This window comes from Bradysia coprophila, assembly GCF_014529535.1.
Source record: "Bradysia coprophila strain Holo2 chromosome IV unlocalized genomic scaffold, BU_Bcop_v1 contig_5, whole genome shotgun sequence".
NCBI classification, from domain to species: Eukaryota; Metazoa; Arthropoda; class Insecta; order Diptera; family Sciaridae; genus Bradysia; species Bradysia coprophila.
In genome coordinates this window covers 8,186,773-8,200,073 of record NW_023503374.1, presented here as the reverse complement: position 1 = coordinate 8,200,073, position 13,301 = coordinate 8,186,773, and the positions used below count along the sequence as shown (strand labels likewise).

Genomic DNA, 13,301 nt, shown 5'->3' with positions numbered 1-13,301 from the left:
CGAAGCCGAGGTCGACAAGACGTCGTGTGCGAAAAAATACCGGCATACCTACCGTGGTAGATACAACGTTTTTCGCAATTTCGGGCCATAATCACCTCTCCAATGCAAAACATGTCCTACATTTTGTTCCAAAGTTCTTGTGTATACAGAAATTCATTTGAACGATCAAGAAGGCTGCATTATAATACACATTGCAATGTGATGTAAAGAGACGCGTTGAATGAAATCGAGTAGTCAATGCTTAGTATATACGCTTCAACAATACGTTCGGTATAATTGTGTGACTCTATAGCCGAATGGCTATAGTTGCTGCTTTGTGTTCGAAAACCTTTTGGTGTCGGGGGTTCGGTTTCTGGTCAATGCAAGATTTTAATTAATAAAAATTTAGCCTTCGCTGAAGGTAATTGGTTCTTTAGCGTGCGAAAAAAAGTTGATATCGCACTGTGTCCAGGAATACAGTGAAATAAATACGTTCAAAACGACATTAAATGGATGCATGGAAAGGTGATGATTATGGACCGGAATTGCGAAAATGTTTTTAAAACATTTTTATTGCCTACTCACCAAGACAATATTTTAAGTTGGAACTGAACTTTCAAAAATCACCCTAGCATGTTGAATGTTCAAGGTGTGAACGAAGAACGACTGCTTTATGTTGTTTTAAGCTCACATTTTACATTCAAGGAAATATGGAAAATGTTTATTGAACTTCAAGTATAGTTTCCACTCAACAAACAGTACGCCGTGAGAGAGCGAGCTGTCCACTAAACAAAGCAAAAATTGAATAAAAAAATTGTCGCTCACACGAAGTACTTACTTGGTAAGTGGAAATCAAGCCTAAGAAAAGAAACGTTTTCCATTCATTTTAATCTAAGTGAAATATTCGTAAGAGTGCTCTTAAACTCAGGGGCATAAGCTAGCTTTATATTCACCAAAATACCTAAACTAACAAAAAAATACGAAAATTTTTCATGCTCTGAGCAAAAATTTGGCTGATGTCTGTGAGTCGTACGACACGATGCTAAATTTTTACACTAAGATATGATAAGAGCAATAAATTGTACCGAAGATTTTCACAGTCATTTAGTGCTTTCAATATTGTGTCCACCGTAAGACATATAGCTAATCTTAAAGTTTTATTTTTTGTTCATTCACTAAAAACGACAACTTTCAGATGTCCAAATTCTTCATGCTAACGTACAAATTCGTTCCGGATGTTCTAACTAAGAGGGTACCCGTGCGTGCTGAACATCTGCAGCTAGCAGAGAAATACGCAACGGAAGGAAAGTTACTTCTTGGTGGCGCTTTCGCCGATCCAGTAGATTCATCTGCTGCGATTTTTAAAACCGATACTAAAGAAGATATTGAGAAATTTGTTCGAGCCGATCCATATGTACAGAAAGGAATTGTGACTGAGTGGAGTATTCGTGAGTGGACAGTTGTGGTGGGAGCATTGCATAAGTCTTCTTGATCGGAATGTAATGTAGATCTATGACTTAAGAACTTATGTCTTATCATATGACTTAAGAAATTATGTTTTATCATTAAGACAGGTCATTGTGGACCTATTTTACCTTACTGATTGTGAGTTACTTCAAATTGTTTACTCTGTTCCACTTCGTGTTCCTGTTCTTTTAAACTTTAAGCTTACGTTCGAGTAAATATACAAAATATTTATGGAACCTAAATAAAGAAACACAAAATCTTTCTACTTTAATGTTACTGAGCCACTATCTCTCTCTCTCCCCAAAAATTTGACGCTTACGCTCATTAGCTAGCTTTATATTCACCAAAATACCTAAACTAACGAAAAAATTATGAAAAATTGTGCTGTGCTCTGAGCAAAAATATATACATCTTTTCGTGTCTCTGAGTCGTATGACACGATGCTAAATTTACATACGAAGATAAGATAACAGCAAAAAATTGTATTGAAGATTACCAAAAGTCATTCAGTGTTTTAGATATTGTGTTCAACGTAAGACCTAGCCCAGCTAATCTTTACGTTTTTTTTTTGTCATATCACTAAAAAAACGACAAATTTCAGATGTCGAAATTCTTCTTGCTAACGTACAAATACGTTCCGGATGTTCTTACTAAGAGGGCCCCTCTACGTGCGGAACATCTCCAGTTAGCACAGAAATACTCATCGGAAGGGAAGTTACTCTTGGGAGGCGCTTTCGCCGATCCAGTTGACTCAGCTGCTGTGATTTTTAAAACCGATACTAAAGAGGATATTGAGAAATTTGTTCAAGCTGATCCGTACGTACAGAAAGGAATTGTGACTGAGTGGAATATACGTGAATGGACAGTTGTGGTTGGAGCTTTACAAAAATCGTCTTAATCGAAGAAGATTGTATTGTGTAACCCGGCATTTCATTTTTTATCAGTTTAGTTCTTCAGTGCTATTAGAGACTGTACTATACACTGGTGTATGAAACGACAGCATTAAACTTTACTAACAGTAAATGCAACTTAATATATGAATTGAACCATTAAAAGATTTCAAACATACTATTCGGATGATAACACTTGCTTCCTTTGAAGGTAGATGGACGAGGAGAAGGCTTGTAAGCAGCGGTCGGAAAACTATAAGTCCAGTAACATCCATTACCTTGATTGTATATCAAAACAAATGAAGTAACAGATGCACTGATAAAAAAGATTTTGGCGGTGTAACTACTTCGGATATGTATGATATACTTCTGTTATGCATAGTATGCGTCGGGTATGTATGGCAAACCTGTCGTATGTAAGTTTACGTACGATATGTGTGCCATACATCTCACGCTTGTAGTCGACGTAGGACATGTGTAAAATTTTGGTATGTGTAACTTCATCGCAAAATTACCTCATACGCCCAACACGTTTGAGAAAAGCACACGTTTAGGATGTTTGTATACGCATGGTAAGTATGATGTCAAAAGATCGTACTTGTTGTGCGTTAACATTGTACACTGTGCATTTTATATTAATAGCAACTATGTCAAGTCCTTTACGTACATGAGATGAATGTATCTGTATCAGGATTTTAGGATTCACTTAAAAACAGAAATATTAAATTCAGTCATTTAAATTTCAAAACGTTTTATTCCCTGAGTTCCAATCTCATACTGTTGAAATATCGAAATATTACGCAAAAAGAAGAAGAAGGAATTACGATTACGATTCTCGATATTAGGTCATTGTTAAATAACCTCCATACAAACTGCACACACACTCTATACGGGGAATAATGATCGAGATGTCCGTTGCATTGCGTTATGCTATCTTAAAAGAACCACTACTTGCGTAAAATTTGAACTGTCAAAATTTATTTTCGTTTGTAACATGAAATTGTTGTTTTGATAAAATTTGTAACGTTATTCTTGGACAATGTTGGGTCGGCGAGTAAATATGTGTTTGCATTTACTTCTTTTGTTCTGTGATGTAATCGAAAATTTTCAGTTTATAAAAATTGGAATGAAACCTCTTGGCTGTTGTAGCTTCACTGAGGAATGAGGATTTGACAATAAACTTTAGCTCTGACGAATCCGGTCTACGATCATCAAACATATATGTATGTAAGAAAATTTCCAGCGACCAGCGAAATAGTAAGATGTAACAATTTTAAAAGAGCTTTTACAAAGATCGCGCGTAGGAAAGAAGGGTAAATTATTTTGTACATGACCAACATCCACTGCAAATCTCATCCCAGTACACTGAATGAAGTTTTTTTTATGAATCGTTCAGTTTACAGGACTAAAAATGTCAATTAATAACATCACCAACATATTTTTCGCAATATTTGTCCGTGTCCCGTTTTCAGTAACCCGAACTTTTTCACTGATGTGTTGCCTTTGTTCAAAAAGTTCATGTTACAGCGTTGTTTGAACTATGAAAACTCATTTTCAGAACTGATTGTGAAAGTGAAACGCAGATTTCACTTCACGTAGTTTAACCTGATTCAATTAAAAACTAAATAAATGAACCATTTAATGAAACGCAAATTAAATGTAACTTAACTCATTCAAATTTTTCGCGCGTTAAAAAACGACAGTGGTCCCTGACGCATGAAATACAAAAAACGCTGACGGACATCTCGATCATTATTCTCCGTAGAGTGTGTGGGCAGTTTGTATGGAGGTTATTTAATGTAAGTAAACGTATAGCATGTATAAGTACTTTGTGTGCAAACGTGCTCCACGTTTACCTACTTCTACCAACGCTTCACAATACAACTATCAATGTAACATTGTAACATTGTAGTATGTCTTAATTGCAACATTGGTTGAAGCGCCGCTTTGAGATCAAGAGGTCCCCAGTTCAAACCCAGCACCAAACATGGAGAAAATTTTTATCTAAGAAAAAGTTACGATATAAATGAATAAAAACACGAAAAATAAAAAAATTAAAATTAAAAAGAACGAAATTTGACGAAATAATGTACATCAAAATTTCATTTTATTTCGGATACCAGAGCAAACGTACTGGACGTTTACTGACGCAGTGCACGTGTACTAAACGTTCCCGAAGTTCGATCCAAAAATAGCTGTCTGCCAGCCAATTTACACGTCCACTACGTACAGTACACTTCCAGCGCGTTAACTTTTCTATCAGTGTGTTGCATTAATCTTTTGAAAATGCTATTGTGAGAAAAAGTAACAGATTCGATCATACTTGTAATATCATGATTGCGTCTGCGAAATTTTTGAACAATTAGGGTGGGTCGATTTTTCCAACGGCTTGCGTAGCTGGAAGAAACTAAACTTTTCATCATTACTTTTTCGTTTCCGCACACTTTGCAGTATCCTTCGGATGACTAAATATGAACAAACGATTTCGATAAAGTAATGATCGAATGCCACAAGCCAGCTAAATAAGCCGCTCTGGATGTGGATCTTAAAGTTGGTAAATCGACTCACTCTACTGAACATCGTGCTGAAATTTCTCTCATTTCCTCTGTAGAAAAGTAAGAATCAGTCGCAAAACTCGGAAACTTGGAGATTCGGAAAATTCAAGGTCTTTGCATTTCTTGCGTTTGATTTCAAGATTTGCACAGAAAATTTAGAAGGGCAAAAACTACTCTCGTAAAACTGCAACTAAGATTGTGGAAAGTTTTCTCCAAATTTTTTTTAGAGATATGTTGTGTTGATCCTGTGGAGACTACAAAAATCATTAACGAGTTATGAATCTTATGTTGATCAGGTAATCTGACCGGGCCAGGCAAGTACTTCAACTAGTAGAAATTCTATAACATCATCAATAGAAAAAGATGCTCAAAGCAGCATTATGGTTTATTATAACACAGGACCGATATTCGGGTGTGTGTAGACGAGGTGAAGTGAATGATCCGAGTACTTCATCTTCAAATCTATTCAATTGACCGAAGTATAGTGAATGATTCGAAGGCTTTAGTCGGTGGAAAAAGGTGTGTGTTGAAAATCTTCCTAATTAATCAGTCGTTTTGTTGTCTGTTTCCACTTGAAATCAATTCGGTAGATGAAAACGCGACAATTAACGAAGAATCGTAGCATGGTAACTCACTACCAAAACGTTGTCAAAGAACCACGGCAGAGTAAAGTTAACCAGGCAGGAGTGGACGTTTGACAAGGGACCTGAATAATCTACTAGCCCTATATTTTTTTAGAATAAAATTTTTCAATTTATGTCAGTGTTCATTTGAGTTCATTTTCGTACAGTGTATTAGGTCCCTTATTTGACGTTTCGAAAATGAACCGGTTTATTTTACTCTGCCGTGCAAAGAACTGAAACTTTATGATTTGAACTTAAAAGTGTGGAAGAAAAAGTGGTTGTGCGTTCAGTTCAAAAATCACTTTTCGGTATAATTTTTCACTTTCTCTGCTTTCTCTTTACTAAGGTTCCTCTAAGAAATTTACTTGACTTTGAAACACGAATTTTCAAAAATCCTTCGAAGATCGAAGCGAAAACGTGTTTCTGTCGAGAACATGCTGTCGCAATATAGTCAGATGTTATACGATGTTATATCAACATCATTTTCGCCTCTGGTTGACAATTTCTTCGCAAAATTTCCATTAACGCACATATTTGGAAAATAGCCATTCTATCTGTGGCAGGCCGTAGGAAGAGCATTGACGTTCTCTACTGTTGTGAAAATCATGGTGCATAAAGACTTCTAACTTAATTTCTATTCACACTTTTTTGCAATCTATATACCCTGTTGCATTCGTCTACGTAAACGATCAATCAACGAGAACCGGTTATATGTGTGTAATTATGACCGAATTAATTAGTAAATCAGTCAGCTATAATGCATCTTTCAGTATACAGTGCACCGTCGTTTGTTTTGTGTGCGTATTTTACCGATTACAATATTGAACTATGATCTGGATTATTTCAACAATCCTTTGTTCGGTTGTGTCGTTTGTTCTGATTCTCGATTTTTATGTGAAGAAATTCACCTCATATGAATTGGCAAAATCACTGCCTGGGCCGCACATGTACCCAATAATCGGTGCCACAGATTTCTTATACAGTAGTAACGAAAGTGAATAAAGAAAATTATTTTCTAACGTTGCCAGATGGACGATGACACCATTCTGATTTAATTTCAGATCAGACATTAGACATCGCTTTAAGATTCTGCAACACTTATCCGAGTGGATTTCCATACTGGACCTTCGGAAAACTAGTGTATCATTGTTATTCAGCAGAGTCGCTAGAGAAAATTTTAACCAATCCAAAGCATATAGAAAAGAGTTTGTCGTACAAATTTCTACATTCTTTGCTCGGCACTGGTTTGCTCACAAGTACAGGTGAAAAATGGCTAAAGCGAAGAAAACTTCTGACGCCTGCTTTCCACTTTAGTGTGTTGCACGGATTCCAATCGACTTTTAGGTTGGTTTAAGTAGTAAAAATCAGTCGAACAATACTGATGCTAAGTTTCATCCCGAAAAAGCGAACAAACTTCTCTATTGGTCACTTGGATCCGAGAAACAGAAATAAAACGGTTGGAAGGTACAAATTTACAGCAACTAATTTCCAGATTCACATTGAACACAATTTGCGGTAAGAAAGATTTCAATATCTGGTGACAGACCATAGACTAGACTCTGTCTTTTGATGATTTGTTCATTTGTTCAGAATCGGCAATGGGCGTTAAGTTAACAAGAATCGACGAGTTAGATGATTACCGAAAGCAGATAAACATAATAGGAAAATTGCACGTTGAACGTCTTACGGTACCGTGGTTGTTCGTAGATTGGATCTATAGCACGTTTGGTAACGGAGATATTGAACATAAACATGTTCAAGAAGCTCACGATTTCACTGGAAGCATAATTGACAAGAAACGAAAGCAATTTCAATCCGATAATTGTCGATTGGGAACTGCACCAGCTGCGATCGATTCAACAGTCAAAAAAGAACGTTACGCCATGCTCGACACACTACTACATGCCGAACAAAACGGTAACCAAATCGATGCCGATGGAATTCAAGAGGAAGTCGATACATTCGTTTTCGAAGGATTTGATACAACTATGACGGCTATTACGTTTATCCTGTTTATGGTAGCCCATCATGGTGATGTGCAGCAACGTTTATTCGATGAAGTGCAGTCATTCAACGACCAAAACGACTACAATAATTTTCCCTACTTAGATGCAGTTATTAAGGAGACACTCAGACTCTATCCGAGTGTACCGTTTATCGGTCGACTACTCGGCGAAGAAACAGATATTGGTATGTGATTGCAGTTTCTTAGGCACTTGTAGCTTCTATTCATTTATCATACAGATAATGCAAAGCTCCCGCAAGGAACCCTTGTACACATTATGATTAGTGTTTTACATCGTGATCCTCGCTACTTCAAAGACCCCGAAAAATTCGAACCGAATAGATTTCTCGACAGTGAATTCGAGTCGGGCCCAAGACATCCATTTGCGTATATACCATTCAGTGCGAGTCATCGGAATTGCATCGGTAGGTATTTGAGTCAGAAAAGTTCATCCTGTCCGGGAGAGCCATGCATTTAAATTAATATAATTAGGACGACGACAGTTTAATAATTTTTGCAACGTTATTGCTTGCCTTGCAGGTCAGAAATTTGCTATGATGGAACTAAGAACAGCTGTTACCGAGATTGTACGAAATTTTAAACTGAAACCAATAACGAGAGTCGAAGATGTAAAAATCATATCTGATTTAGTACTTCGGGCCAAAGACCCGATTTATATACAGTTTGTGTCGAGATAGATTGGGATATATTCAATATTAAAAGACAAACGGCAGCAATTTCAAAATTCTATTCACAGCTATACCCGAAATTTTTAGGTTATCGGGTTTCAACATTTAATTCGGATTGACCTGAAATTTGCGTACCAGTCAGGTTTGACCTGATCACTATGTGGGTTTCAGATAAATTTAGGTTAGGTCAATATTGATTGAATCAGGTTAAGGTTAAAATAGGCTCAGGTATTTTCAGATCAGGTTTCAGGTAAGCCTGACATCTGTTTCGAGCTTTAGCAAGATTTGCCGAGCAGATTTATAAGATAGATTTGTCAATTATCTCATTAACCGATTGCTTGGACTGGGCGATGAAAGCTTATCTTTTCTGAAAATGATTAATTGTTTGTGAGCTGAAACAACTGACCACAATGCCGAAATAGCGGCAAGTGAATTTCGCAAGCTTTTTACTCAGATACAAAGAAACACAGAGCTTAAAGCTCTTTAAAGCTAATAAATTATCATTTAAGCTGCTTTGGTCAGTGCAGTTCCACTTACTATCATTATATTTGTGTGTTGTTGCCGACAATTTGTAAATAATGCTTTGCTTGCAATTTTTTTCGAATTCATATGGTAGTACAGGAAATTGTAGTTACAGATTTGAAATATTTAAATTCTTAACGATCTGGAGCGTAGGTTTGACAAATTGGTAGAAAGTTGTTTGGGAGCTATATAATGCAGATGTACAATATTTGTAAAATATCCTGTTTTGTGAGTTTTTATGTAGTTTGTTATGAGGAAAAAGCGGAAGAATTTAACAAAATAAAGAATTCAAGAAGAAAATTTAAAATTGAAGTGAAGATTGCTAATGCGTTTCATAAATCTGAGTTAGTGAATGGAATGGATAAATGCCTACATCTATAACAGTTATGCGATTTCCTGTACTAACAAAATTCTCACGTTTCATACCCATACTCACCAGGTTGGTATCTCTCAGCAGATAAACAAAAATTTCAAGCACTTCAAAGTGACGCTCATCGACAGTTTTTGATGTGTAGATAATTGAATTGCTTTCATTCAATCAAAATAAACGACAAACTTATTTTCTTCGGTAGATTTGCAATTTGACTCGGATTTATCATTTCTGCTATGTATAATGTATCTTCTGGTTTGGGGTTATTTAGGATCAAAGATCAATGGATCACCAGTCGAATGAGTGAACATTTTTGCCCGATAATGTCCATCTGTTAACGGTTTAGGAAGCAAATATACGAAAAAGGTTTGTGTTGTTTTGTATTGATATAGTCTGCTTAGCTGTAAGCTCATTTGAAATGAATTAGTAAGTAAACAAATAGAGGCAATGCATCAGTACAGCGAAAAAAGAGTAGAGCAATCTCTGGCCTTTCTAATAGAAGCGAAGCTCCAGTTTAACAACAAAAAGAACGAAATACCCTTCTTTTACGAAATTTGAATCCAATGAGTCTCCGATCTTTGTGAGTTATATCTTGTTCGAAAGCTTTCTTCAAACACTTTCACCTTAGGTGTGGACCTTTGGGAAAAATGCACTACACCGAATGGGGCAAAAGTGTATTTAGGCAATATTCTCCATACAACTAATCAGATAAATGTGTAATTATGATCATGTCCGGAGCGATAGCGGAGGACTTGACGCAGTCTAACTTCCAAAAAAAGAACGAAGAAATTTTTTTGAGACGCGGCAACTATATATAGGCGAGAATTTAAGTTTCTTTCCTTTGGCCTGTATCACCACAAGTCCTATTCTATCTTATTCGCGCTTCAAATACGAGCAAAACGAGCTATCACTCGACTATGTAACTTTAAAATTGCCGGAGATACATCGTTTTGAAGTTGGTCATTTTGATAGAAAATGCACCAAATTGACGTTTTCCAAACAATCAAAATCTTTCAACTTACTCTGTATGTTTCTATCTGTCTATCTGCCTATCTGTCTATCTGTCTATCTATCGACGGTCGATCTCGGAAACTAGTCAGCCAATCTCCATGAAATTTTGCAGGAACCTCAGGGTGGGCATAAAAATGAAAATGTGATACGCCATTACACCAGGAAAAACCAGAATTTTGTTTTATTGGCCTCAGATTCGTTTGAGCTAGAGTGATTAGAGTGACCAAATTTTGAGCTACTCGAGCGTAGGATGAAAGGACTAATATTTTTGCGATTATGAGAGATAGAGAGTTACTTTCTTCGGCAAAGTCTCAGAGTTTTACGAGTAGAAAAGAAGGGCATTTGCGAAAAATGTCGAAAGTTGGAAATGGGTGGGTCAATTGGGGTTTTGGAGATATTTCTTGAATGGTGGCAGATAAAGAATTACTTTCTTCGTCAAATTTTCGAATTTCGTCAAATTTTCGAATTTCGTCAAATTTTCAATTTTCGTCGAATTTTCGAATTTCGTCAAATTTTCGAATTTCGTCAAATTTTCGATTTTCGTTAAATTTTCAAATTTTGCCAAATTTCCGAATTTCTGTTATAAACTTATTTGCAAGCATTCAAATATAAATAAATATTTGCGACAAAAAAGACTGCTCACAATAGTGGCGCAGCCAGTAAAAAGTCGATCTTTTCATAAAAAAAACTGTTATAAAAAGCAGTGTTCTAAAACTTCTAAAACGACTGATATCCCAACAAAAATCTCTTCGAGAAAGTGTGACGCAGTCTTTGAAGTACAATTTCTAAAATGAATGATATCGCTAGAGTTGACGCTTTCAGCTTCGTTACGCAAAAATTAAATTTTACAATCAATTTTAGTTCAAACAAGCTGGCTTAGTTTTTCTCATCATCTGCCAAATAATTTTTACCAAAAAAAAATTTGACTGGAAACAACCAAAATTTTACCAAAAAAATCTGCGTCGCGTCGCAAAGTGGCAAATGTTCAGGAACAGACCAGCAAGAAAATTTATCTGCCACATGCGACGCAGATTTTTTTGGTAAAATTTTGGTTGTTTCCAGTCAAATTTTTTTTTGGTAAACATTATTTGGCAGATGATGAGAAAAACTAAGCCAGCTTGTTTGAACTAAAATTGATTGTAAAATTTAATTTTTGCGTAACGAAGCTGAAAGCGTCAACTCTAGCGATATCATTCATTTTAGAAATTGTACTTCAAAGACTGCGTCACACTTTCTCGAAGAGATTTTTGTTGGGATCAAATACTAGCCTTAACAAGGTACACATTTAGCAGTATCAATATGTTCGAAAACGTTCTGCAACGTGGCTCCAGCATTACTTTTACCTCGAAACATTGACGATTTTCGAAGAGGTCCGGAGGACAGCACGATCATACCTCCAAAGTAATGGTATGGGATGTCATCACTAGGTACCTACATTAGAACCCTATAAAAATTGCCAAGGTCAAGTGGTCGCGCCGGCAACAGTATCACTTTTTCAAAAAAAGAGCTCAAAAATGACACCCCATGAAAATTTAGTCACTCTAGCTAATCCGTATCAAAACTTTTGTTAGAAAATTTTTGTCTGATATTCTTCCCTGAACGCTAACATTTCGATTGACATCTCAAACGATATGATCCGACCGCGATAAGTGTGATCTGTAGTCACGTTTTAGCAGTAAAGTCGACCTACGACGAAGCTGAAAAAACTTAAATTTTTGATCGGCAAAAAATTATGGTAAATTAATTTTTTTTCCTGGATTAGTATTGACAATACCTATCATTTGCCGTGTCATTTACTTTTCCATCGTTTATTTTGCCATAAATATCACCAAAAGAGCTTAAATCACTTAGGTGGCCCTAACTCACGTAGGACCGACCCGAATATGCCCATCTTCGCCTCACTATTTTGACTATCTTTCAGGGAAAAAATCGGATTTGATTTACTCAAGATATCGACGTGACAGACAGACGGACAGACAAAATTTTTATTGCGTATTCGTCATCTATGAACATGGGCAAACACTTTGCCCTTACTGTCTGCATCGAATTCAATCAATTACACGCGGCATCGTAATCCTATGAGCCCCTTTGTACTTCGTACGGGGCTGAAAAGCTGTATTCAGAGACTCCTTGGATTTCAATCGGTCGAAGATTTCGCAAAAGGACTCTTAAGAACCCTTTCAATAGAGGTTACAGATATTTCTAAAAAAGTATAATATTTCGAAGTCGAATTCACTCGGTTGGTTAGAATACTTGTTGTATACAACGTTAGTCCGAGAGCATTGTGTGCTAACCGAATACTCAATGATACGATTCCAATATTATTTCATTGTAAGTTCGAACCATTGTTTTTTACCATTTTTGACCATACAATTCAACAATTCTTACATAAAAGTTAGGGTATCTTGAATCTTGACGTGATACTTACGTCGTTTAAGGCCGAAACAAGGAAGAATGTTGAATTGGTGGTATCGACAATTATAATGGATTTTCCATTGTTAAGCCTATGGTGAATATCTAGTTACAGTGGAAAACGCAGCATAATTGTCGATCCAATCAAAACAAAATTACTTTTGTGTTTTCGGCCTTAAGGAAATTACGTGGTTAACTTTCTGCAGTTTTATTTGTTCACATGCTGTGGAATGGAAGAAAGCTCAATGAATACACTTGTCTTGTAATAGATATTTAAGCTACTAGAACTGTTAAATTGTATCTCGGTTCGAGGTAGAGAAAACGGTTCGAGACGAAGTCGAAAACCTCGAGTGCCACATCCTAGATCCGAGATAGCGGTTTTAAGCAACGAAATAAGCCTTTGATCAATCCTAAGTAGTGCTACTGTTCCGGTGAACGATACTTATTTAACGCATGCTAAAATGCTTTTTTAGCGAATGAGAAGTTTCCAGCACGAGTCGGAGGCGATCTAGATAATGTTGAAATGCGTATTTCCGACGTCGTTTTGGAAAAACGTTGTTCCTAACTTATGCTAGGAATTCGCTAAAAAAAGCCTTGTATCATGTGTTAGGAAAATAACTGTCATGATACCCCATTTCATTCATAAGAAAGGTGAGAAACACAACAAAAGTAGGTTTATGATGGACCCACTCGAAGACTATACATCAATAGATAATAGGCAGAGATTACATTTGCCATTATCTTCTATCCAATGTTTTGCCTACACGAAGAGTGTCGC

The 13,301-nt window shown here is 36.4% G+C and overlaps 1 protein-coding gene and 1 long non-coding RNA gene across 2 annotated transcripts; both read left to right on the top strand.

Moving 5' to 3' along the window:
- Positions 1–975: 975 nt before the first annotated feature.
- On the top strand, positions 976–1,455 carry LOC119071647. Its single transcript, XR_005086702.1, has 2 exons — positions 976–1,109; positions 1,175–1,455. It is a non-coding gene; the product is annotated as an uncharacterized LOC119071647 (long non-coding RNA).
- Positions 1,456–6,145: 4,690 nt separating this feature from the next.
- LOC119071644 (probable cytochrome P450 4ac1) lies at positions 6,146–9,291 on the top strand. The gene is made up of 6 exons (XM_037176607.1): positions 6,146–6,508; positions 6,576–6,858; positions 6,920–7,029; positions 7,105–7,704; positions 7,759–7,944; positions 8,060–9,291. The coding sequence occupies exons 1-6, from the start codon at positions 6,343–6,345 to the stop codon at positions 8,215–8,217; spliced, it is 1,503 nt and encodes a 500-aa protein (XP_037032502.1). The 5' UTR covers positions 6,146–6,342; the 3' UTR covers positions 8,218–9,291.
- Positions 9,292–13,301: the final 4,010 nt, after the last annotated feature.